Source organism: Schistocerca gregaria, chromosome 2, assembly GCF_023897955.1.
Source record: "Schistocerca gregaria isolate iqSchGreg1 chromosome 2, iqSchGreg1.2, whole genome shotgun sequence".
Taxonomy (NCBI): Eukaryota; Metazoa; Arthropoda; class Insecta; order Orthoptera; family Acrididae; genus Schistocerca; species Schistocerca gregaria.
Genome location: NC_064921.1, coordinates 880602661 through 880629402, shown reverse-complemented (window position 1 = coordinate 880629402; position 26742 = coordinate 880602661). Strand labels below are relative to the sequence as shown.

The following is a 26742-nucleotide window of genomic DNA, read 5'->3' as shown; positions in this document are numbered from 1 at the left end:
GGAAACTCATGGTGAAGGGAGGAGAAGAATAGAGAGACATGATGAAACATAATTAAGGAAATATAAAGGAAAAGAAGACTGTGTGGCTAATAGAGATAGATGAAGAGGAAGGCATCTCAGGAGAAAGATAGGAGACGCTAGCTTTGCTATTTGACAAATGAGAGGATTGGCCTTGTACATTAAATTTGTGGAGAAATTTATGAGGATGATAGTAGGAAATGCTTCAGCTACTTCTTAAAAGCAACAGAAGATTGAATTTTCCTCAAGGTAAGGGGCAGTTTGTTCCAGAGGCGGACAGCAGCAACTGAGAAGGAGTTTGCAAAAGTTTTTGTTTTGTGATTGGGCACAGTTAGGATACCAGATAAGAATGACCACGTGTTTCGATTATGATGGCATGACAGGTTTTTAATCTCTGAAGCAAGGTACTGGGTGCTTGTGCGACGAGGAGTCGGTGAAATAGACATAGAGTGTGGTAGTCACGCAGTTTGTCCGGCCGCAGCCACCCTAGCTCGGAGTATGAAGCACTAACATGATCATATCGGTGAATGTTGCAGGTGTATCGCACACAGGCATTCATGGTTAGCTCTAGCCGTCTTTTGTTTTCACTACTCATGCCTTGTTGAATCACATCACAATAGTGGAGGTTAGGTGGAACGATTGCTTGCACGAGCTGGCGTTTCAAGTCCTGTGGAAATATGTTCCGAAACTTTTTGAGAGCATAGAGACAAGCAGATGTTTTTCGGCACACTATGACTGTATTCTCTGCCCAGTTGAGATGCTCGTCCAAAGTTACACCCAAGTTCTTCACTGTTTTCTGATATGGTATTGGAGTATCGTTGAGCAGAATAGAAGGTAGCCGCTCACGGAAATCTGAACTTATTAATTTCTGATGGGCTATTAAGATTACTTGCGTCTTTTTTGCATTTAATTTAAGCCCCAGGTTTTTCACACATGTCACTACTGAAGACAGATCATCATTCATCAGAGCGATTGCAGTGTTTACATCTTCAGATCTGACACTTAGGTAGAGCTGGAGGTCGTCGGCATTGAAATGATATTTACAGGAGGACAAAACCGACGAAATATCGTTGACATATAAAGAAAACGAAAGTGGTCCTAAGACTGATCCTTGTGGCACTCCCGAAGAAACATGTTTCCAGGAAGATTTTTCATTTGCGCAGACAACACATTGCTGTCTGTCTTTTAAGTAGCTTTCAAACCATCTCATTGCAGTATCAGAGAAATTAAGCTGTTGCATTTTTCTGAGCAATATGTCAAAGTTAACAGTGTCAAAAGCTTTGCTGAAGTCCAGTAGCGTCAATATTGTTGCCTTTCGATTGTCGATGGCATATTTCAGGTCATCAGTTACTTTAATTAGAGCAGTGTTTGTGCTGTGATGTTTACGGAAACTGGATTGAAATTTGTCATATAGACTGAAGTCATGCAAGTGTTCAGTGACTTGGTCATGAACAATATACTCAAGTGCTTTGGAAACAGCAGGCAGTATGCTAATTGGTCAGTAATCACCAGGCAGTTGCGGGTTTTCGATCTTAGGGATGGGTCGAATTATGCTTCTTTTCCATGCAGTGGGGTATATTCCGTTCACGAGGGAAAAATTAAATACGTCAGTTAAGACAGGTACTACGATATCGGCAACATTCTTAATCATGGTTATACCGATACTGTCGTTGCCTATTGCATCAGAAGAGATTCTCATTATTGCTTTTCTTGCCGTATTTGTTGTTATGTGTTTTAGATGGAAGGTATCGTCGTTAGTTATCCTGTTTGGGGATTCTTGTGGACGGTAATTATAAGCCGAGCTGGTATTCAGAGGTGCAGAGAAGAATTCATTTAATTCGTTAGCTGACACATGAAAATTAGTTTCCGATTTTGCCTTTCCGATCCCCAAGCTAAGGAGATTCTTCCATAGGGTCGTGGGCGTCAGATCGCTGCATACAAGGGAGCGAGCGTGCCTGATTTTGGCATTGCGAATTCACTGTTTCACTCTGTTCCGTAGCTTTCTATATTCTTCGAAACGCTCGGGTTTCGGATCTGCCTTGAAACGCCTGTGGACAGCATCCCTATTAGTCATCATTTGACGTAATTCAGCTGTCAGCCATGGAGCAGGAGATTTTCTTACACGGACTGTGCGCACAGGTGCATGTTTGTTATAGAGAGCAGTGAGTTTATCAGCAAGTTCATTAATTTTGCCGTCGATTGTAGGTTCTCTGATTATTTGATGCCATGAGATTTCTGAGCAATCGGCTGCTAGAGCGTCAAGGTCAATACGTTTCATGTTCCTACAAGTTATGTAACACGATTTGATCCTTGGGTTCTGCACAGAGTAGGTCAGGAATATTACCTCATGTGCTGAGAGGCCAGGGGCCGATGATTGACCAACATCTCTTACTTTGTCAGTCTGTTTCGTTGCGATCACGTCTATAAGAGTATGACTGTGCGCCATATGGTGTGTAGGTTGTAATGGAAGAATGTTCATGCTATGGCAACTAAACAATCTTCTTAGGTTTATTGCAGAGGGAGTGTCTCTTAGCAGGTCTATGTTCAAGTCATCCATTACGATGACATGTTCGTATTGACACTGAAGTGAATGTAATTCCGACTGGAAGGAACTCATTGAGCTTATTTTTGGCAGCTTGTACACGACGCCAGTCAAGAATTTCCGACTTTGTATATTTATTTCAATGAACATGAATTCAGCCTCTTTTTCTTCAGCAGGATTTGATGTACATAAGACTTTTGCTTTGAGATCTGTTCGTATATACGCGCCGACCCTGCCACTTCGCTTTTTTTATCTGTCTGCCCAAAGAAATGTGTACCCTGGGAGATGAATAGATGCAGAGGATATGTGTGGTTTCAACCACGTTTCGGATAAGAGGATTATGTGGTAGTTTAGTTGTTTGAAGAGGAGGCTAAGTTCTTCATAATGTGCAGGTAAAGACTGGATGTTGCAGTGAGCTGCTAAAAGCTCTGACGCGTTCCGCTGAGCAGCCTGGAGCAGGGTGGCAGACTGGTTTGTCCATTTGTTAGGCACTACCTGCTGCGAGGGGCACTGGCCGGTGTTTCCGCCAAGTGACATAATACTGGGGTGTCCGAGATTTTGCGCACCCTGTTTGTGACTCCGCGAGTGCCGAAAGAAAGGCGACTGCAAGAGCTTTCCTGAGGTTGCGGGAGTATAAAAAATGGATTAGTGGTATTCGGTGCAAGGAGAATATGACCAAAATGGTGACGGCTGTGTGTCACTGAGTATCCTATGTCGTAAAAGGACAAATGTAATTAGTGTATTTGAAACAGCTTAGGGTGGAAATAAGGGAAAGGGGAGTGATTTAAGAGGCTGATGCTGCCAGCAGAGAGAAGTAAGCTTAATATTTAATAGATTATCGTAGGAAGCTAGAATTAAATTGAAATTTACTAAAGTGATACTGGTAGTGATTATCGTAGGAAGCTACAATTAGATTTAAATTTGCTAAAGTGATACTGATAGTGATTTTTGTTCTGAACAATTTAAACCGAAGAGATGGGTGACTAATGAACTAAAGGAGAGACTAATAATTGCAATAGAACTATTACAGAATAGAAGAGAATAAACTGAGAAAATGAAAAAAGTATTAGCAGTAACTAAAATTAAGCAATCGTTAGAGCTACAGACACAAAAAAATAGTAAAAAGTTAATACAGTTACAAAAACAATTAGTTGAAGGTACAAATATGGGTATAATTAAAAAGTTAATACAATTACAAGACTATATCTGAGTATAGGACTGTTACAATTTGCAAATGGTGTTAAGTTTGACTTTTAGTTCTGTCATGTTTGTGACTGTCTTCTTTCCAGCTGCAGTCTTAATGATTACTCTGCCATCTTGAGTCCACACATTCTGAAGACCGAAATGGGATATGGCACTGTTTAAAATCTTTAGCCGCTCATGTGTCAGCTCTTCCCTTATTGTAAGCCCTGTCCTTGCTAACTTCTTCTTCTTCTGGGTAAAGATCTCAGCCCTTTTTCGGTATGATACAAATTAAATTATTATTGGACGAGGTTTGGTAGCACCTGGTAGTTGTCCCACCCGATGGCTCCTGTCAATGTCTGCCTTGGTCACTTCAACGCCTAATTTTTCACGTGCAACCTGTATAAGCAGGTTGTCCGTGTCTTCTTCCTTATTTTCTGCTACTCCAAACAGTCGTAGACTATTTCGCCTTTGGTACTGTTCTAGCTAGTCTGTTGCAGCAGATAGTTTCACTTCCAACTCTCGTGCCTTTTTCTCGTATTCAGACACAGACTTTTTTAGTGCTGTAATTTCGGCAGTATTGGCCTCAACAGTTTCACGCATTTTGGCCAATACTGCTGCCGTTACAGTATCCGATATAGTGCCTGCTATCAGATCGAGATTGTTTTTATCGCGAAGCGCAGCGTTTACCTCAGAGCGGACCAGCTCCGCTATACCGGGAGCGCGGCCACACCTTCCGCCAGGAGCAGGCCCGCCGCACCTGCTGCTTCCCCGCTGCTGGACGCGCTGCTGTTGACTCTTCTGTCTACCATTTTCTCAAAGATATTGGCGGAGCACAGAAAGAAAAATAGCACTACTGCACAGAACACTGTTGTTTACACGATTTTCACTTGTACTAGACAACACCACCTGCGAGAACACCTTCGAATTTGACTAAATTTCGCGAACCAAACTTGTTACACGTGTTACACTGCAGCCGCCATGACACTATTTGTGTGTGTGTGTGTGTGTGTGTGTGTGTGTGTGTGCGTGTGCGTGTGCGTGTTATATATCTTGTAATCTGGCCTGTTCCACATCATAATATAAAATAATCGGGAAAAATGATCTATGGAACATGACATAACTAAAACTAAACTTTGGCCTTCAAGCCAATATTCAGTATGATGCAGCTTTACCTTTTAAGAAAGAAACAAATACTTGAATTGAAGTCTTATTATACAATTACCTCGGCATTTTGTGATCCTCCTCCTTCAGTCTTGATACCAGTTGGCAGGTTAGGTTTCTCATCTGGACATTTCAATTTTCTCTCTGCTGCATGCACTATTAACTCAGCATTTTGTGGTTTTTCTTCTTCTTCTTCTTCTTCAGTCTTGATAGCAATTGACAGATTAGGTTTTTCATCTCGGGATTCCCCTTTTCTCTCTGCTGTATGCACAATTCCCTCAGAAGTTTGTGACTCCTCTTCTTCGGTCTTTACAGCATTTAACAGATAAGGTCTTTTATCCGGACATCCCCATTTTCTCTCTGCTGTATGTAACAACCTCATAATTTTCTCTTTACATGATGGATTTAACTTGATTCGCTGTCTCTGAAAATTGTACAAAACAACTGCAATGGAATGAAGCCAATTCAACAAGCCAATATAAAGAAACATTTTTAATTGTTACAATGGTGTTGTTTGGCTCAACTTAGTTATACTTACAAACTGTGAGAATATTTTACTGATGTAATGATTCAAGACAAAGTAATTTTATTATTATTACAATTACAATTATTATTATTTGTTACCAGTATTACCCAACATAATACAATACCAAGGATACAGAATGACTGTCTAATATTCACTTTCAGGAGTCTACATTCTACTGTGGACAGACGCATATGGAAGTAGAAACAACTAATCAAACTTTCAGAACTGTTAGTTTTTTCCTCAGGTAGGAAAGAGAAATAGGCTGGGAAGAACAGAAGGGAAGAGCAGATAATCCAAACACCAGATTCAGCAGGGCCTAGCCTTGCAACAGGTGGGTCACACTTAAACTGGTGTGTAAGTGACTGCCCCCTCACCCCACCTAACCCTCTTTTCACTCCAAGGATGGAAACAGTTCTGAAAGTCTTTACTGTTGAATATGCCTATTGGCAGTACTTGGAATTTCATCTTCAAAAGGCAAGTTATGACCAAACATTCTCTCTCATTGGTATTTTATAGCTTTATAAAGAAAACTGTCCAATGCATTTGGTGACAAGATGATGAAGTAAACGTGTGCAGGCCTCTTTCATTTAATGTCAGCCTTTCCTCTTCTCTCCCTTGCAGTGTATGACCACCACATTGTGTACAACAATCTTTACTTTGACTGCAATAACTTTTAAATTAAACTTTATTTGTAAGAAAACCTGAACGAGCCCTACAGATGCACTTGGATAAATCAACTGAAACATTCAAGAGTAATATAAAGTTTTGGCAACATTTATCTTATGAAGACTGTCTGAGTGGGCAGTGATAGTTGCTGTGCTCCATTGGGTGTATCATATTCAAATATTCTTAAAATATTAGTGTTTATTTTTCTTTGGTCACAATACTACCTCTTTCAAGTAAGCGTTTCTGAGCATGAAGGCTCCTTGTATAAGTGATAAAACATATCCCTAAAACAAAGGAAAATTACCAATTTAATCTTACTTCAATTCCAACTTCCAAAAAACCAGCCAGTGCCCGAGTTGGAGAGTACTACAATAACATAAAACATCTTATTAACAATAAAATATTTATATGCACCAAATTAAACATGACAGTTAACAAGATAAAACATTTTTCCTCTAGTAAATATTAAAAAATCAAATCCATATAACACGCTGTTGCACCAACTTTTCGACCTTTTGATGCTGCACTGGAAAGCTGGACGCAATGGTCACGCCAATTTGGCTTCCATCTCGCCGCCTACAGAATTCAAGGTAACAAGCGGCAGCCCTTTTTGTTGTCCTCAGTAGGGGTACAAATGTACCGTGTGATAGTCAAATTATTTCCCCGACACGACGTAGCAACTCTGTCCTACGAAGAAATTTTGTCTGCATTAGATGCATATTTCAAAGAATCAGTCAATGTAGTTGCGGAAAGGTATACCTTCTTTCATACAAAATGTACGGCAGGTCAGACTAATCGAGAGTGGGTTGCAACCTTGCAAAGGCCTTACTAGGGATTGTGCTTTTGAGTGTCAATGTGGACTCCCTTATTCAGATACTATGGTACGTTATGCAATTGCACAGAACGTTTCTGATGTTCGTATAAGGGAACAGATTTTGAAACTAGTAAATCCCTCCCTTCAACAAGTGATGGACATGATGGATCGGCAGGACACACTTGACTTTGCTCAGGAATCATTTGAAATTTCGCCAGCAGTGTGTCAGGTTAACCGGCCCACCGGTCGAGCTGCACGGAGCAGTAAACAGCCCTCGCGCCAGGCCGCGCCACTGCCACCAGGCTCTCAGCCACGTGTGTCGCGCCGGCAAGCTAATGCAGTGATCAAATCATGCCCGCCGTGTGCTACAAAACATTCGCATGAGAATTGCCCACGCACTGCGTGATGAGGTCGCAAAAACATTACATGATTTGGAGTCACAAGGTGTAATTGAATGTGTGCAGACTTCTCTCTGGGCATCACCCTTAGTAATTTTGCCAAAACCTTCCGGAAAGTGAATCCACAACTAGTGAATGCCACTTTTCCTTTACCCCGCCTGGAAGATCTTTTTGACAAACTGTGCCCGGGTAAATATTTCTCGAAGTTGGACCTAGCAGATGCGTACTTGCAAATACCAGTGGACGAAGAATCCCAGCGAGTTTTGGTGGTTAACACACTTCTTGGTTTGTATCGATTCAAACGACTGCCATTCGGGTGCGCATCCGTCCCTGCATTGTTTCAGCAATATCTACAAACTGTCTGTGCGTCGGTCCTTACTGCAGCAAATTATCTGGACGATATTGTGATTTCCGGAAAGATGGAAGAAGAACATTTGGACAATCTCAGAACATTATTTCAGGTCTTGCGACAAGATGGTCTTCGCTTGCGAAAGGACAAATGTGTGTTTTTTGCTCGGGACTTGCCATACTTGGGACATGCACTCAATGCCCAAGGCATACATCCCAGTCCAATGCACCTCCATGCCATACAAGACTTGCCGTCGCCGCAGAATTTGAAGCAGCTACAGAGTGTGCTGGGATAAATAAATTATTACCATCGCTATGTGCCGTATGCCTCTTCCATTTCAGCTCCGCTTCATGGCTTATGCCGTAAGGGTGTTCCGTTCGTCTGGACGACGGAACACGAACGCGCCTTTCGCCAGTTGAAATCGGCGTTGATTTCCAATACTCGCCTTACACCATTCGATCCCCAGAAGCCCCTCTTGTTGATGGTGGATACATCGGATTTCGGGATCGGTGCTGTGCTTGCGCACAAAGATGGCTCGCACAATTGCCCTTTTGCCTTTGTGTCCAAATTGCTCTCGTCTGAGCAAAGAAATTATTCACAGATCGAGAAAGAAGCATTGGCTCACGTATTTGGTGTTACAAAGTTTCATGATTTCTTGTATGGTCATCACTTTACCATAATCACAGACCAAAAACCTTTGACATTGCTTTTTCATCCGACCAAGCCTGTACCTCCATGTACAGCGCAGAAATTCATTTGCTGGTCTATTTTCCTCTCGCAGTACCGCTGCGATATCTTGTATCGGTCCACTGCTAAGCACGGAAATGCCGATGCGTTGTCCCGCTTGCCTCTTGCTGAGGATAGGGCATTCGATTCCTCCGAACTTGCTTGCATGTTCATTGATGCGGAAACCAATGACGTGGTCGAATCATTTCTGATTGATTTTCATCATTTAGCTACAGTCACAACTGCCAACCCTGTCCTTGCTCCCGTTCTGCGTTTTGTTGCTACGCAATGGCCCTTGTCAAAGTCACGGATCGGGGACCCATTTGTTTCGCCGATTTTTTGCTCACCAGGAGAGACTTCTTGTACGACGTGGTGTTTTGCTGTTGCATTCTGATAAAGATCAGTCCAGGGTCGTGGTACCACATTCGTTACAGTCCTCTGTCTTACAGCTTCTCCACCAAGGACACTGGGGTATAGTGAGAATGAAAGAACTTGCTCGTCAGCACTGTACTTGGTTCGGAATCGAAGCCGCGATTATGAATATGTGCTCTTCTTGCATGGTGTGTGCCGAACAACACTCAGATCCACCGTGGAAATTCTTTGCATGGCCTAAAGCCACTTCCCCTTGGCAACACTTATACATCGATTTTGCTGGTCCATTCTGGAATGCTCAATGGTTGGTTGTGGTAGATTCATTCAGTAATTTTTCTTTTGTTGTCCGGATGTCTTCCACCACGTCATCTGCCACCATCCAAGCGTTAACCACTCTCTTTTGCATTGAAGGTCTTCCACAGACAATTGTTTCCGACAATGGCCCACAATTCATGTCCATAGAATTTCAGTCATTCTGCAAGGCCAAAGGTATTCAACATCTGATGTCCACGCCGTTTTTGCCACAGTCAAACGGTGCCGCTGAACGATTGGTCAGGACTTTCAAGTCACAGATGTTGAAGTTGAAAGAGTCGCATTCTCGGGAGGACACGTTATTACTCTTTTTGTCCTCGTACCGCTCTCAGCCCCGAGATGGTCGCTCGCCGGCTGAATTGCTCCACGGTCGTCATCATCGAACCTTGATGTCTTTGCTAAATCCGCCGCATCAGGTTCCTGTGCAGCGGCAGATACCTGCTTTTGCTCCAGGCGACGTCTACTATCGCCACTATCGTGGTTCACGGCGTTGGCTCGAAGGGCAGATTCTTCGCTGCCTCGGACGCGCTGTGTATCTGGTTTTGGGGGCCTCTGGTGAGGTGCGTCGGCATCTCAATCAGCTGTGCCTCTGTCGTCGCACAGGATCTGCCGCTCGCCGTCTGCTTTCAGCGACGGTGCCGTCCGGTCAGCGCCCTGGGGACCCATCTCGTGGCTTGCCTCAGCCCCAGGTGTTACCGACGCTGCCTTCCATTTTGCCCCATGGCGACGTGCCGCCGCCGACGCCGCTGCCTGTTCTCCCGCCAGCGACGCCCGCAGTGGACGCGTCGCTGCAACCGCCGGGCGCCTCCCTGGGTCACGCGCAGCCGATCGCTTCCCGTGACCAGTTGACCTCCGACAAGGAACTCTTGCCCGCTCCGGACCATATGTCGTCTTCACCCGTCGGGTGCCCCAGCCCGATGGAGGTCGACCCTTCAGCCCCTCCTGTCTCTCTATGGGCGCATACACCGCATGTTGGTGTGTACCCTGGAGCAGGTTTTCAGACGTTTCCTAGCTCCCCGCGGTCCGAATGGCAGGGTGCGGGTGGCACAGCCTCGCCTGTTGTTAGGCTCTCCACCTTGTCGCATACGTCAACATGGGGTCCTCCCCACGGCGGGCGGAAGCCTTATGCCACAACCGTATGCCGATTTGCGGGGGAGGAATGTGGTGTCACTGCCAGACACCACACCTGCTAGGTGGTAGCCTTTAAATCGGCTGCGGTCCGGTAGTATACGTCGGACCCGCGTGTCGCCACTATCAGTGATTGCAGACCGAGTGCCGCCACACGGCAGGTCTAGAAAGACTTTCTAGCACTTGCCCCAGTTGTACAGCCGACTTTGCTAGCGATGGTTCACTGACTTCTACGCTCTCATATGCCGAGACGATAGCTAGCATAGCTTTCAGCTATGTTATTTGCTACGACCTAGCAATGTACCAGTATCCGTACTATTGATATTGTGGATCATGTACCATAAAGATCGAATGGATCAAAGTTAAGTATTCCACCAGCTACGTCTGTTTTCCTCAATTCTAACTCCCTTGTCATGTTCCAGACGTCATGCCAGCCTGCGTGAGCTCAAACGCGTGCATTTCGGCTTTCTTTAGTTATACGGGTTGGCTCTCCTGCCAACCACAACAGAGTGTGTTCTCTAAATGGATGTTACTGGGTTGTAAACATTTCACTGGACTGTGTGGAATAGTTCCAAAGTTATTAAGACCTGAAGTTGGGTCTGAAGACAGATTGCCAGATGAGGGTTGCAATTTCCGGGTCCCACCACCTTCTTTCACAAGTCCTAATTCTGGAACTAATTGGCAGGGGAAACTAATATTTTCTACATGAGTGTTTCACACATGGTAGAATTAGTGTACTGAATTTCAGTCAAATCTGAGAGTATTAGCTGGAGCCCCTGGTTGAAATGACATGGAATGACCCTTTCTTGGCCCAGGTGTAATAGACACGAGTAGGAAGTACTGCACATGAAATAATAATATGTGACTGAGCTAATTCACCATCTCAATTAAAGCCAGATAATCATTTATATGAATATGATGTGTGTGTGTATATGTTGCTAAACAGAGCCAGGGACTACACTACCACCACTGAACCCGCAGTACACAGTAACAAGAGAAACACCCACTAACCTGGCTTAAATTGGTTACAGAGATCACCCTCAATAATCTTACAAGGAAGAAGAATCCCAGACAACTGAAAAAAATAGTCAACATCCCACTGTTCAAGAAGGCCAACTAAAGGAAATGAGGAAACTATAGGGGCATAACACCACAATTGTTGTACATCTTTAAACTACTGGAAAAGATAACAGAAACGAGACTTCAGAAGATAGTGGAACCTGTACTTGAGGAGAAGCAACAAGGGCTTAGTAAGAATCGCAGTACTATGAATCTCACTTTCGTGATAGAAAAGTGCTGGGGACATGGAAAGAATATTGTGGCTGTGTTTTTGGACATTGAAAAAGCCTGCGAGTGTCCCTTGAAAAACAATCTGAGAATGACCAGAATATCTCAATGTGTCGAAGTATTGAACTGGAAAAATAAAGGTGGTATACCACAAAAGGGCTGCTAACAGCTGTTTCCAAATAGGCAATGGACAACTGAAGTGGTTCAAGACATACAGATGTCCAGCAAGGAGTTAGCCTACCATCACTCGTTGGGCCAGTTCTCACTTATGGTTTATAGACATGTAGTGTACTGGAAAAAAACTACATATGGCCACATTGTGACTCATAAGAACTATGAACCAAAATACTGGAAATGATAAGATGACAATGAGGTACACAGGAATACAGATGGCTTCCATCTACGTCCCTGTCACTAGTGTAATAAAGAAATGCAGACTGAAACGGTATGGGTATGTTATGAGGATGGATAAAAAGCAATCAGATAAAAAAATTAAGGCAAAAGATGATGCATTACATCCAGGAAATGCCGGGAAAATACAGTGAAATAAAAAACCTGGAGGAGAGAGGACTACACTGGAAAAATTGTATGGGAAATGAGAATGTATGCATCTGCTGTTTTGTAAGCTCTTTGTCATTAACTGTCCACATTTGCTTTTTATTCTTGGTAATATGTTTGTTCTGAATATAGTGTGCTCATTTTTTTGTACAATAAAACAGTTCTTGAGTGTTTCTTCAAACTGTGAGCACTTTACTTAACCACTTTACTGAATATCAAAGCCAAGACACATACAGGTTATGAGCCCAGCATACCCTGTGTACCTAGTAAATGCAGTCTGCTTAAAATAATGAAACAAAACGAAGCTCAGCGATCTATTTTAGGTAGGAATTAAGTATTAAATTCATTACAATTTGTAGAGAAATTGGAACAAAGAGAGAATTACAATATGTGGCAGTTTGCTACCAAAACATACCTTCGCCATGAGAAGCTATGAGAATGTGATTCAGATGAAGTGCTTCAGCACACAAGTCAAAACTCTCTTGTGAAATGAATTCAAGTAGACTGATATTGACTTCACATATGGTAGCGGCAAATAATGAGAATTTACCCACTTAAGAAACTGGTGACACACAAACATTAATCACAAGTTGGTTGAAAGCAAACAAAAATTAAAGTAACTGATGTTCTCTGTGTGCCAAAGTTAAGTACAAATTTACTTTCTGTAAGTAAGATGGTGGAAAAGAGGCATTCCACCACCTTTGATAAACAAGGCTATTGCATTTACAATAAGCAAAAGGAGCAGTTGATAATAGCATGTACAAACTGGACCAATTAGATAACTGTTTCATTAGAGCCAAGTCAGTATCACTGTTACATGATGTGAACTTGTGGCATAGGAGCTTAGGACATTTATGCCCTGACAGAATGGAAGCTTCACAGAAAGGCATGGCCAATGGAGTAACTTATAAGGAAACTATTGATTCGCTATGTGTTACATGCTTAGAAGGTAAATACAAGATTATCCTTTCAATATTCCATGTTAAGAGCACAAGGTATCCTCGAATTAACAGATTCAGACTTATACTGAGTGATGGAAACAAGATCAATTGAAGGTGCCAGGTATTTCCTAGCTCCAATAGAAAGCTAGTGGAAAAACAAACTGGTCATGACATATGTATATTTTGTATACACAATCGCAAGGAATATGGGAACCATGAACTAGCCAACTTCCTACAGAACGGAATAATTCATCAAACAAGAGTGCCCCACATGCCAAAACAATATAGAGTAGCAAAAAGTTATAATAGAACATAAGTAGAAAAATCCAGATGTTTATTATCTGATGCAGGCTTACCAAAATAATATTGAGGGGAAGTAGTCTCTACAGCTGTTTTGTTTTAGGACGCAAAACAACTAGGGCCAAATGCACCCAAATCAAAACTGTAGAACATGAAGAAAAAGAGAGGAATTAAAAGTGACTACACATCCATTCCAATTGACAGAAGAGAAGACAGCTAAAAACTGGAAGATGGAGAAAGATCTGTGAAATGTCATAGATAAACAGAGGTCCAGAACTAAAAATTAAATATGAAGATGGCATCTGTTGTTTCGGACATGTCCAAAAGAACAGATACCATCTTCATATTGTTAAGGCTAATCAGCTGATGATCTCCTTCAGTGCAGATGCACAGGAATTGCCTGAACTCTTTCAGGACTCAGTGGATTGCCTTCCGGGAGCAATGGGTATAAAGGCAGGTGCACTACAAATGTAGTGTGTGGAATATAAGTTGAGAATGTGGGTCTCATGGGGAGTGTGCTGGCGATAAGTCCCTACAGTCGCACTATCCTCTGTGCCCTCAGTGGTTCAGATGGATTGATCGTCTGCCATGTAAGCTAGAGATCCCAGGTTCGAATCCCAGTCAGGGCACACATTTTCAACTGTCCCAGTTGATGTATATCAATGCCTGTCAACAGATAATGGTACTGATTTAATTGTCATTTCATAAAAATTAAATGGCCTTCATCATATTGCTACAACCGACAAAGAGTAAAATGCAGTCGACAGCCCATACATTGTTCACTAAAATGGCCGATAACTCAGACGACACACACAAACAAGAACTCAAGTGATTAAAAAAAGGGCAGTCCATCAGGAAATGACAGAGCATCAAAAGTTGAGTGTCACATGCACAAAGTGGTGGGGGAGCACCACCTAACAAATGGTGATGGCTAAAAAGACAGTGCCTGATACGCAACGTAGCTTAAGTGAGCTCCCAGCAGCGAGATGGACAACTGGGGTCACCAAAGCTGCTGGGAGAGGCTTAATAAAATGGAGCTTGTTCCAATGAAGGGAAGACCAGTGGCGATGCCAAAGTGACACCACCTGCTGACAGACGGCAACACAGAGACCATCAGAGGGAATGTAAGAACTAGCGGGCTGAGATACAAGGACTCCAGCCTTGGTAACAGTGTCAGCGGCCTCATTTCCTGTCTGACTGACATGAACATTAACCTACATAAACATCACAGTGGCTCCATCAAGACTGAGCAAGTGACAGCTTTCTTAGATCCATTGCACGACGGGATGGGCAGTGTACAATACACACAGGTTTTGAAGGGCACTAAGAGAGTCTAAGCAGATGACGCAGTTGAAAAGCCTGTGTAGCAGGATGTACTGTGTAGCCTGATACGGGGCAAGAGCTCTGCTGTAAATACTGAGCAGTGTTTTGGAAGTCAATACTGAAAAACTTTGGTGCCCATGATGAAAGCACACCTGACACCAAGGTCAGTCCGAGAGTCATCAGTGTACACAAAGGTACTACTGCAAAGTTCCGTGTGAAGGTCATGAAACTGACGGCGGTAGAGTGAGGCTGGAGTAGTGTCCTTAGGAAGCGAATGAAGGCTAAGGTGAACACGGGCCATCGCATTAAGCCAAGGTGGTGAAGGGTTCACACCCACTGGGAAAGTTGCAGGTAACGTGAAGTTAAGCTGCTGGAGCAAGAGCCAAAAGCGAACTCCAGGAGGTAACAGAGAAGAGGGACATGCCCCATACTGCCGATCAAAGGAGTCATGCATGGCAGACAAACAGCATGCATATCTGCAGAGGAAAAAGTCACAGCGGTAGGACAGTGATAGTTCGGCAGCTTCGCCGCGCACAATTAGCCGAGCAGCATAAGGTGCTGCAGTCATGGACTGTCCGGCTGGTCCCGGCGGAGGATCGAGTCCTCCCTCGGGCATGTGTGTGTGTGTTTGTCTTTAGGATAATTTAGGTTAAGTAGTGTGTAAGCTTAGGGACTGATGACCATAGCAGTTAAGTCCCATAAGATTTCACACACTTTTTTTTAGCAGCTTCTGCATACAGACTCTCAACTGGGCTAGCGTGAACAATAGCAGTGGCTAAACACGTGCAACAAAGGTGGATAGTATTGAGACAGCATACGATATAAGGACGTGCAGATGCATAAATGAAACACCCGTACTCTAGTTTCCAGTGGACAAGAGACCATTACGAACAAAGGAGGGCAGTTCGATCTGCTCCCCAGAAAGTACCACTGAGGACACATAGGACATTGGGGGACTGCATACAGTGGGCTGCCAAGACACATGGGAGGTCCAAGAAAGTTTCCTATGGAACATGAGCCACAAAAATTTCGTAGTTTCAATGAAAGGAAGAGCGACAGGCCCAAGATGTAAAGATGGTGGAAGAAACCAATTATGTTTCCAGAAATTCATACAAATAGTTTTATCAGTGAAAAAATGAATGCCGTTGTTGACGTCCCACAGTGTAACACCCCAAGAAACCCAAAATCCAAAATAAGAATGTCCTGATAATTTAAAGTAGGGAACAGTGTTATCCTGACAGGTGCGACAATTTTGACAATAATATAACACCTTAAAGTTTTGATGAACACCAATTTCAATAATTACTGAGCATGTCACGATATAAAGGTAGAAAGAATGAAAGGTTATTTTTCATTAGCTATCAAACATCTCAGTAATAAGCGCAAATCAGTACAATGAAAGTTAAGTCCAAAGTAATATGTCGGTCAGAGATAACATTTATTGTGACAGAGAGTTGTCAACACGGCGAAAAGGAAATTCAATGCGTCTACAATGCTCGATCATGAAAATGTTATTCATTTGCTGTCAAGTCGTGAGAGAGCACTGTTTGTTATAATGCTACAAGATTGTTTCTATTCATAAGAGTACTACTGCATGATAGAGATGTGTGGACTTTGTTCTCAGTTATTCTGACTTGAGAACTTGAACAGAAGTGATATTCTGACAGTTTACGACGAGTTCATGAACTTTAATTATTGGAGATATTCCTGTAATTTGCCTGCGAAAGGCGAAGGTCCCGAGTTCGAGTCTCAGTCTGGCACACAGTTTTAATCTGCCTGGAAGTTTTATTGGAGATGTTATTGTTGGACTCAACTTTCATCAAAGTGAACAGTTACAACGAAGAATGGACATAGTATCGAAGGCTGCAATACCTGATTAGCCTTGGGCAGGAAACATTAATACAACCACATGAAGATGAACGTAATACAAATACGCCGATTGTAAAAGTTGTCTTAATTGTCACGATCACCGAACTGAAAAGAATCGTAATTGATCTGATCCATAGGTGTGCATGTGGTGTGATGATTATAAACTAACTGCTAAGAAGGAGCAATAAAAATTGCTCGTCAGTAATGAAAATCTCTCATGTTGGCTCCATCATCATTAACTGAACTGTGTGATAGTTGATGATCAAATTTAATTAACTGTGAACATTTTAATTGAAAGAGTGACTTGACGAATACTGAGCACTGAAAGGAGTGTTTTGCCAAAATAATATTATGATGCACAAAAGCAAGATAGCATTATAGATTATTTCTGGATTTGCGTCATGCTGTAGTGAACAATTCTGCCTAGCAACGTAACAACTACTGATACTGAACTGCAAATGAATGTTTCCTCGGTTCAGTGGTGTGAAACGACACCGGTGATGAATGATTTACTCAATACTGCAATAATTAACTAACCGGGCATAGCAAATCATCATAAAAACATAACAGACAACTAAAATCAGCAGTTCGCACTGCTGAGAAGATTGTGCACACTCGCGAACGGACTTTCATACATTACATGAGGAACAATTTTCTTTACAGATTTTCAGGTGCTGTTCCATGTTATCTGACGGGGACAACCATCACTGTACATCACGTCTCCATTCCACCGACCGAGCTGTAGCAGTAGTGGCTCACATCAACAGCGACAATAATGGGGGAGAGGGGATGTCACAATGGGTAAAGATGACTGAGATATTGCTGAAGACGCCTCACAATGAGACAGGTCACTAGAGAACTACAACAGGTGCCAAAATTGTCAACAAAAAGGGAACCAGAGATCCCCTGCAGGAGACAGCCCATTATAGGATTAATGGCGATAGTAAAGAGGATAACTCTCAGGACGGAGCCCTGAGGCACACTGTTTTCCTGAATACAGGTGTCCAATAAGGCAGAACCTACAGATACCTTGAATACTCGGTCTTTTAAAAATTTCTGAAGGAAAAGAGCCATGCAGCCTCTGAAGCTGCACGTGTAGAGAGTACAGAGGATACCAGTCCTCCAACAGGTGTTGTAGGCTTTTGATAAATCGAAAAACACAGCCAACAGTTTGGGATTTATGCAGAAAACCATTCATGACATGGGTGGTGATGAGATGGCCAACTGCAGAATGGTGCGCTCGACATCCGAACTGCACAGTGGTTAGTAAATTGCAAGACTCAAGACAACATACCAGCCGGGCATGAATCATACTTTCCATCACCTTGCAAACAACACAGCTGGTGAAAGAAATGGGACAGTAGCTAGACAGAAGGTGTTTGTCCTTACCAGGCTTAGATATGGGTATGACAGTGGCTTCACACTAGTGTCTGGGAAACATGCCCTCTGCCCAGATGTTGTTGTACATACGAAGCAAGAGAAACAGCTATTCCACCAGAGAGGCAAGCAGTCAAAAAATACCAAACTTTGCGGACAGTTTCAATGCATGTCACAATTTTTCTGACTGGTTTGTGTGGTCTGCCAGGAGAAACATGGAGCAACATATGAATGTGAACATCATCTGGCCCTTGGGCGAAGTATCGGGGTAAAATGAGAGATGATCTAGCTCCCTCATAGTAAAGGCGGCATTGTAACACTCACTATCCTCATATGAGAAGGGTATCATGCATGCTTCCTCTGCTCGTTTCTGAGGGAGGAAGGCAAGGTGATAGTGGGAGGAGCTCGAAATGTTCGCAAAATGGCGGCCCAAGGTGTTGGATATAGCAGTAGGGTCCTATGAGACCATCTGCTACTGTCCGACCGAAAATTTGGGAATGGACCTTGGTCCCAGAGAGCCATCAGAGGTTGGCCCACATAATGGAAGAGAGAATGGATTTGTTAAAAGAACAATGAAATCCACCTACCTTTTTGCTAACCCGAAGAACGCGACAACACTGTGCATTCAACTGTTTACAATGAATGCAGTTTGCCGTCACAGGATGACAGTTGAAAACATGGAGATCATGTCTCTGTGCGCGAACTGTGTTGCGGCACGCCTCAGTCCACCAAGGGACCTGGGACACGGTGTGGTGAAGAAGAAGTGTAAGGAATGGAACATTCTGCAGGAGTAAGGATAATGTTTGTGAGATATTTCACCTGGTCATCACATCTGGAGAAATCTTGTTCTTCAAAGGTTGCCAAGAAGGAATAAAGCCTCCAGTCGGCCTTAGTAAGCTGGCATTTGGGTGTGCACGTAGGTGGGGTACGAGTCAGCAAATGCATAGCATACAGAAATGGTTACTCGAGTATGTGTCAGACAGAACGGACTACTCGAGACTGTGGGCAAGCTGGGCAGTGCAGAAGGATAGGTCCAAACGGGAATAGGCATGTGCAGAGTCTGAAAGAAACATGGGTGCTCCAGTGTTAAGACAGAGGATAAGCTGATTGAGGAGGTCAGGCAAGAGGACACTTCTTGGACAGGTTCTGGGATAACCCCAAAGGGGACAGTGTGCATTAAAATCACTGAGCAACAGAAAGAGGTGAGGTAGCTGCCCAATAAGCTGGAGGAAGTCTCCCCAGGTGACATCGAATGATGGAGGGACGGAAATGGTACAAAGGGAAAAGGTAAAGTGAGAAAGGAAAAGGCGAACTACAACAGCTTGTAGGCAGGTAGACAGGGCGATGGGTTGGCTATGATCATCATCCCGTATGAACAGCATGACTCCCTCATGGGATGGGTTGCCGTCCTCAGAGGGAAGTTCAAAACAGACTGGGAAGAAATGCAAGAGCTCAAAGGCATCATGAGAATGCAATTTTGTTTCCTGGACCCACGGAAAAATCAGATGCTGCGATTCTAAGAGCAGCCATAAATCCTCTTTATTTGACTGAAGGCCATAAACGTTCCACTGAAAGAGAGTGATAATGAGGAAAGAGAAGGTGGGAAAAATTAAGGGGTGCACCTCAGTGGCACCCAAATGCCAGCCTACAAAGACTCACTGCTACAGGGCACACAGGCCAGAGGATCCTGCACCATCAGATCTACAGAGACGTCGCCATTCTCCCTCTGTTGATCTGCAGAGCCCAGGGCAGAAAAATGGCAGGTGGTACGCACCAGCGACAGGGAGGTCGGCCAGGCGAGGGTATCACGTGGCGACACCTTCGATGAGGATCTCTGAGTCAGTGAAGGAGAAGATCATTTGACTTTGTTTCGCTTCTTCGAGCCTTTCTGGTTGGCAGATGAAAACTCAAATGTTTGTTGGATGGAGGGACGAAGACGTCTTCATGGGAGCATTCCTTCTGTCCTTTCCACCTGCTGGTTGTGTAGCAGGTGACTTTGCCCTGGGAGGCGACTGTTTGGTGGCTTCTTGCACAGCTGGACGAGGAAACAACGATGCTACAATGGCACTGGGTGATTTCACAACAGCAATGCTGAATTTGAGGTCGAGACTCTGTGTGACCATGTCTTCTATGGAGCGAGATGTAGCAAGAACAGTACTGTAAGTGCCAGATGAAGAATGCGACTAGCCAATAACTTGCGAGTGACAGGGCAAGGCACTTTTTCTTTGGCCGTATCTCCTGAACAGCCTGCTCAATGAGATACACAGGACAATCTCGAGAGGATGCAGCAAGATCGCCATGGCAGTTTTTACAGCGGGGAGGAGGAGGCAGACAACTGCCCTTGTGCGCATCTCTACCACAACTTACACATTTGACCGGGAGCTGACAAGACAAGTGTGGTTGAAACGATGGCACTGGCAGCAGCGCATTGGATTCAGAATGTATGGTCATAATAACTCTATACCCTCTTGGATCTTGGATGGAAGCACCACTCTATCAAAGGTGAGATAAAGAGTGCATGTGGGCACTAAGGATCCATTTACCTCTCTCATCACCCACTGGATGGCAATGACACTCTGGTCACAGAGGTATGTTTGGATTTCTGCCTCAGTCAAACCATCGAGAAGCCTAGTGTAAATAACACCATGGGAAGAATTCAAAGTTCTCAGGGCCTCAACACACACAGGATAGCCATGGAGAAATGAAGCGGCAAGCAGTTGTTGTGTTTGAGAACTGGAAGTAGTCTCCAAAAGCAAAGTGTCATTCCATAAACGAGAACAGGATTTCATCAGGCCAGCAACTGCATCAACACCTTTCTGAATAAGAAATGGATTTACCGCTACGATGGACTGACCGTCTTTAGTAGACGAAACCAGAAACCACAAAGAACTGTGGTGCAGCTGGGAGAGTCTGAATCGGGAGCTCCATTCCGTTTATGTTTGGTAGACATGGACTGTGAAGACGATGAATGGGTCATTGTGAGAAAATTCCCCATGACTGCCAGTGTGTCTGATAGTGCACTCCTTCCAATTGCCCCCCCCCCCCCCCCTCACCTCACGTCACATCTCCCAAATACCTGACACAGGAACTAATCAGCAATTTGGGAAGGTAGCAGCTCAGGCAATCACCCTCTCTAGGCCTGGCATGTACCAGGAGGTACGTGCGAACCTACATTGACCCAGGGCTAGGAATTACGTGTTACCCAGTTACCTGTTACATGTTAGACGTGTGGGCTGGCCTTCAGGAATGGATGGGGAGGAGGAAGAGAATGAGGAGCCTCAAACACTGAAGCAGAGGAAGGATAGGAGAGGGTAAACGAAGGAAGGAAAAAAGGAACGAAAAACGGCGGTGAGGCTGTCCTTATGTTAGCTGCTGAGAATGCAGAACACATTTACAAAAACACCCCAGACATGTTCCCCAAGGGAGAGGGAAAGGAATAGTAAGAGGATAGACATGCAGCACGGAAGGGAAAAGATACTGCAAAGGCTGGAGGTCCGTGGTAGTTAACCACAAACCCACCAAAGAGCGGCGAGCCCGCAGTGGGGCTCTACAGCTGTGTACCTCATTAATAAATGACGTACAAAATCTTTAAAGGGGATGACACCAGAAGAAGTGTTTACTGGAAGAAAATCGAACCTTTGGCGTTTAAGAGCATTTGGCAGTAAGGCCTTCACTCATGTATCTAAAACAAGCAGACATAATAGGGATAAGAAGAGCATTAAATGCATACTTGTAGGATACTGTGAACAGAGCAAAGCATGTCACTTATTTCAACCATCCAACAAAAATTGATAAGAGCGAGAGATGTAAGATTTAAAGAAAATATTGTTCAAGCGGAATATGATACAACATCATCTAAGAAGTTACAGGAGTTAACCTATTACAGATGAGGAGTATGACGACTCAAGATGTTTTGTATCGGATCAAAGCAGTTCACAACATTCAAATTCATCAGACGCAAAAAAGTCTTTGACTCCTCACAACAAAGTCAAACATTCAGAAGATCACCGAGAATCTAGAAACCAATAAAAATGAATGATTATGTGACCTACTTCTCTACAGTGACAGAGAACTCAGATACATCATCAGTAGAAGAAGCTTTACAAAGTAAAGAATCACACAACTTTATTCAACCAATTAATGAAGAATTGCAGTCATATACCAAAAATCAGACATATAAAAGGGCAAGGTTACTTTCAGATATAAACCCAATAGAAACCAAACAGATTTAAAGACTAAAAATAATCTGCAAGGGAACACCTTTAGGTGCAAAGTTTGGCTAGTATTAAAGGATCTGCACAGACAAAGGGTGGAAACTAAGAAGGGATCCCTGTTATGGATGGATAAACTTCATTATATAAAAAAATATTAAATACACATTACACTGAGGACTGCAATCCAGTTTCAACACCTTTGGCCATCAGTCAACAACTTACACATTATATGGGCCACAAGACAAACAGAGAGAGAAAAGCCATGAGAAATCTGCCCTGAAGAGAAGGTGTAGGTAGCTTGGTGTGTGCACACCTGGGAACCAGACCTCATCTCGCATATGCAACTGCAATTTTAAGTCACTTCAACAATGATCCAGGCATTCCTCACAGGCAGGTAGTTAAAAGAATAAGGAGATACTTGAAGCTGACTAAGAACTTCAAGTTGCAATTTTCTAAAGAAGAAAATCAAAACATGACAGGATATAGTGATGCAGACTGAAGAGGAGACAAAGAGGACAATAAGACAGATTAGATTAGATTAGATTAGATTAATACTTGTTCCATAGATCATGAATACGACACTTCGTAATGATGTGGAACGTGTCAGGTTAATAAAAGATGCCTGTACAAGATATTACATTACACAAAATATTGCATGACACTAATGTTTAAGCTAGTTTTTTTCTTCTCCTCCCTTAATTTATATATAAAAATTCAGCCAGTGAGTAGGAGTTGTCATCTAGAAATTTTTTAAATTTATTTTTAAATGTTGGTTTACTATCTGTCAGGCATTTGATGCTGTTTGGTAGGTGACCAAAGACTTTTGTGGCAGCATAATTTACCCCTTTCTGTGCCAAAGTCATATTTAACCCTGCGTAGTGAAGATCATCCTTTCTCCTGGTATTATAGCTATGCACACTGCTATTACTTTTGAACTGGGTAGGATTATTAACAACAAATTTCATAAGTGAATATATATATACTGTGGGGTTACTGTGAGGATCCCTAGATCCTTAAATAGATGTCTGCAGGATGACCGTGGGTGGGCTCCAGCAATTATTCTGATTAGACGTTTTTGAGCAATGAATACTTTTCTACTCAACGATGAATTACCCCAGAATATGATGCCATACGAAAGCAGTGAATGAAAGTACGCATAGTAAGCTAATTTACTGAGATTCTTATCACCAAAATTTGCAATAACCCTAATAGCATACATAGCTGAACTCAGACATTTCAGCAGACCATCAATGTATTGCTTCCAGTTTAACCTCTCATCAATGGCCATACCTAAAAATTTTGAAAATTCTACTTTAGCTACAGACTTATGTTCAAAGTCTATATTTATTACTCAAGTTGTGCCATTTACTGTACGGAACTGTATATACTGTGTTTTATCAAAATTTAAAGAGAGTCCGTTTGCTGAGAACCACTTAATAATTTTGTGAAAAACATCATTTACAATTACATCACTTAGTTCTTGGTTTTTGGATGTTATTACTATACTTGTATCATCAGCAAAAAGAACTAACTTTGCATCTTCATCAATGTGGAATGGTAAGTCATTAATGTATATCAAGAACAGTAAAGGACCTAAGACCGAACCCTGTGGGACCCCGTACTTGATGGCCCCCCCAGTTTGAGGAATCAGCTGTTGTTTTAACATTACATGAATCACTTATTTCAACATTCTGCATTCTTCCAGTTAAGTATGAATTAAACCATTTGTGCACTGCCCCCCTCAAACCATAATGATTTAGCTTATCTAAAAGAATTCCATGATTTAAACAATCAAAGGCCTTTGGGAGATCACAAAAAATACCAATGGGTGATGTCCGGTTATTCAGAGCATTTAATATTTGATCATTGAAAGCGTATATAGCATTTTCTGTTGAAAAGCCTTTCTGAAAACCAAACTGACATTTTGTTAGTACTTTATTTTTACAAATATGGGAGGCTACTCTTGAATATATTACTTTCTCAAAAATTTTTGATAGAGATTGGGCGATAGTTGTTGACATCCGACGTATCCCCGTTTTCATGCAATGGTTTTACAATGGCACATTTCAGTCTATCGGGGAAAACACCCTGCTCAAAAGAGCAGTCATTGGTTTTCTATTTAAATCACAAGGAGTTGTTATTTCCCGTAACAGTACGAAACAACCCATAGTAACTTTATCAACTATTGAAGGTGAATACCCTGGCCTCAGCTTGTAACAGGCACTGTGACTACAGAGGTTAGAAAAGGAAGCCCCCTTGCTCTGAAAGTGACCCTATACAGCTTCTTTGTGATAACAAAGGTGCAGATGACTTATCCAAAACAAGTGGCTAAAGTGCACAACAAATGTGCAGGAAAGGAAGATCTATGAAGACAGGAGATGATGAGCATTTGTACAATACAACAAGGAAGCTGGAGCAACAAAATGATAAAGATGATTATGAATTACACGTGCCAACAACGGAAAATCCAAATATGACACTTAAAAAACTATCACTCACCAGTTCTTCACATTTTACAGTTAAATTTCTTGAATTAAGTGATTTCTTACAGAATTTAACAGCTTTTATACAGTTAAAATAATTTAATAGAAGGTGTAATGAATGTAGATGACATTGGTAACACTGCCGAAAAACATTTGCTGGCAAAAAAAGGTAAATTCTATTTCTGTGTTAACAGATGGTGTTTTGTTTACAGTCAACCTAACCTCACTTTCCCGTTTCCTGTACATGTGCTTAGTACAATGTCCAATCGTGGATGTAAAAACAACTCTGCTGACAGTTTTTGTTATATTTGTGGTGAATTTGTGGTTAAACACCACCAAAGAAACATTACAGACTTTGTGAAAAAGGTTTGTCTATCATACTTTGGATCTAAACTTGGTGATCAAGATAAATCTTGGGCACCGCATAATGTATGTTATGCGTGTCTCACAGATCTGAGAAAATGGACCAAAAAGGGGGAAAAAGCCATTAGATTTGCTGTTCCTATCATATGGAGGGAGCCAAGAAATCATTACAATGATTTCTACTTTTGCAGTGTTGATATTACTGGTCATAATTCAAAAAACAATACGGTAATAAGCTACCCTAACCTTCCATCTTCCATTTGACCAGTAGGGCATGGTGTAATTTGCCGGTTCCTGAACCACCAGATGATTTAAATTCTATTCCAACAGAAGGATTTTCTGATGTACAGTGTGATTTACATGGACCATGGTCATTGTAATACATAAAGTCTAGAGCCCAAATTGTTTACTCAGACTGAGCTTAACAATTTGGTTAGAGATCTGGCCTTAACGAAAGAAAAATCTGAATTGCTTGGCTCTAGATTAAAAGAAAAGAACTTATGGGCAGTTGGAATCAGCATATACATGTATACAAAGAGACAGCAGCAATTTTTCAACAAGAAGGTGATTTAGTGTGCTGCTCAGACATTCCCAGTCTGATGAATGAGTTTGGTATTGAGTGCAATAAAGAAGACTGGAGACTGTTTATTGATTCATCCAAAATTAGTTTAAAGGCTGTTTTATTACACAATGGTAACATGTGTGCATCTATACCTGTTGGACATACTTTACACATGAAAGAAATCTATGAAAACCTAGAAATAAGCTACACTGCTCATGGTTGGATGATATGTGGCAATCTAAAAGTAACATGCATGTTCCTTGGTCAGCAAGGTGGCTTTACCAAATGCCATGTTTCTTGTGTGAATGGGATAGTAGTGCTAGGGATCCACAATGGTGCAGAAAGAAATGGCCTTTGAGGGAGTTTTTAAAACCTGGTGAGAAGAGCATTCTTCGCAAAAACTTTGTAGATCCAAAAAACGTATTCCTACCACCTCTACATGTAAATTTAGGCTAATGAAAAAGTTTGTAAAGGCTTTGCCTACAGATGGACCATGTTTTAAGTATCTCTGCTATAAGTTTAAACACCTTTCAGAAGCTAAACTAAAAGAAGGCATCTTTGTTGGACCTGACATTAGAAAATTGATGTTTAATGTTAACTCTGAATCCATAATGACCTTAAATGAGAAAGAAGGATGGGTATCATTCAAGCAAGTCATTACAAAGTTCTTAGGACATGAAAAAGACCCAGAATATGTTTCTATAATAGCTACAATGCTATAAACGTTTAAAACTTTAGGATGTTTACTGAGCCTGAAAGTTCACTTTTTGAACAGTCACCTTGATTACTTCCCATACAATATGGGAGATGTTAGAGAGGAGCAAGGAGAGTGTTTTCACCAGGACATTAACGTGATGGGAAAACGCTATCAAGGCCACTGGAACACCAACATGATGGGTGCTACTTGTTGGTCACTTCACCGAGAAGTTCAGCAAGTAACTCACCGTAGAAAAAGCTACACAAGAAGCTTCAAAGAAAAAAAGAGAAAGAAAATACAAACCAATTCCAGCTGAGTGAACCCTCTATTAACATACAGTATTGTTTTAAGTAGCTTTGTTACAACATAAGCATGGTTTGTATTTACTGTAAATACAAACCATGCTTATGTTGTAACAAAGCATTTCATTAATTTCCCTGTTTACTGTTTAGCATAGGAATTTTATACTATATAATAAAAAGCATGTTGCACAAAAACTATGGGTGATCCAAAAAAACTAAGGCCAGATTTGGATTCAGCTCATACAAATCTATAGAGATCAGCTACAAAA

At 42.3% G+C, this 26742-nt stretch overlaps 1 protein-coding gene across 2 annotated transcripts in view; it reads right to left on the bottom strand.

Moving 5' to 3' along the window:
- LOC126335293 (ATP-dependent DNA/RNA helicase DHX36-like) overlaps positions 1–26742 on the bottom strand; it is a 200124-nt gene that overhangs the window by 121923 nt on the left and 51459 nt on the right. For both annotated transcript variants that reach the window (XM_049998385.1, XM_049998386.1), the window contains exon 4: positions 4968–5330. In XM_049998385.1, the coding sequence (XP_049854342.1) occupies positions 4968–5330 (363 nt within the window). The remainder of the gene's footprint in view (positions 1–4967; positions 5331–26742) is intronic.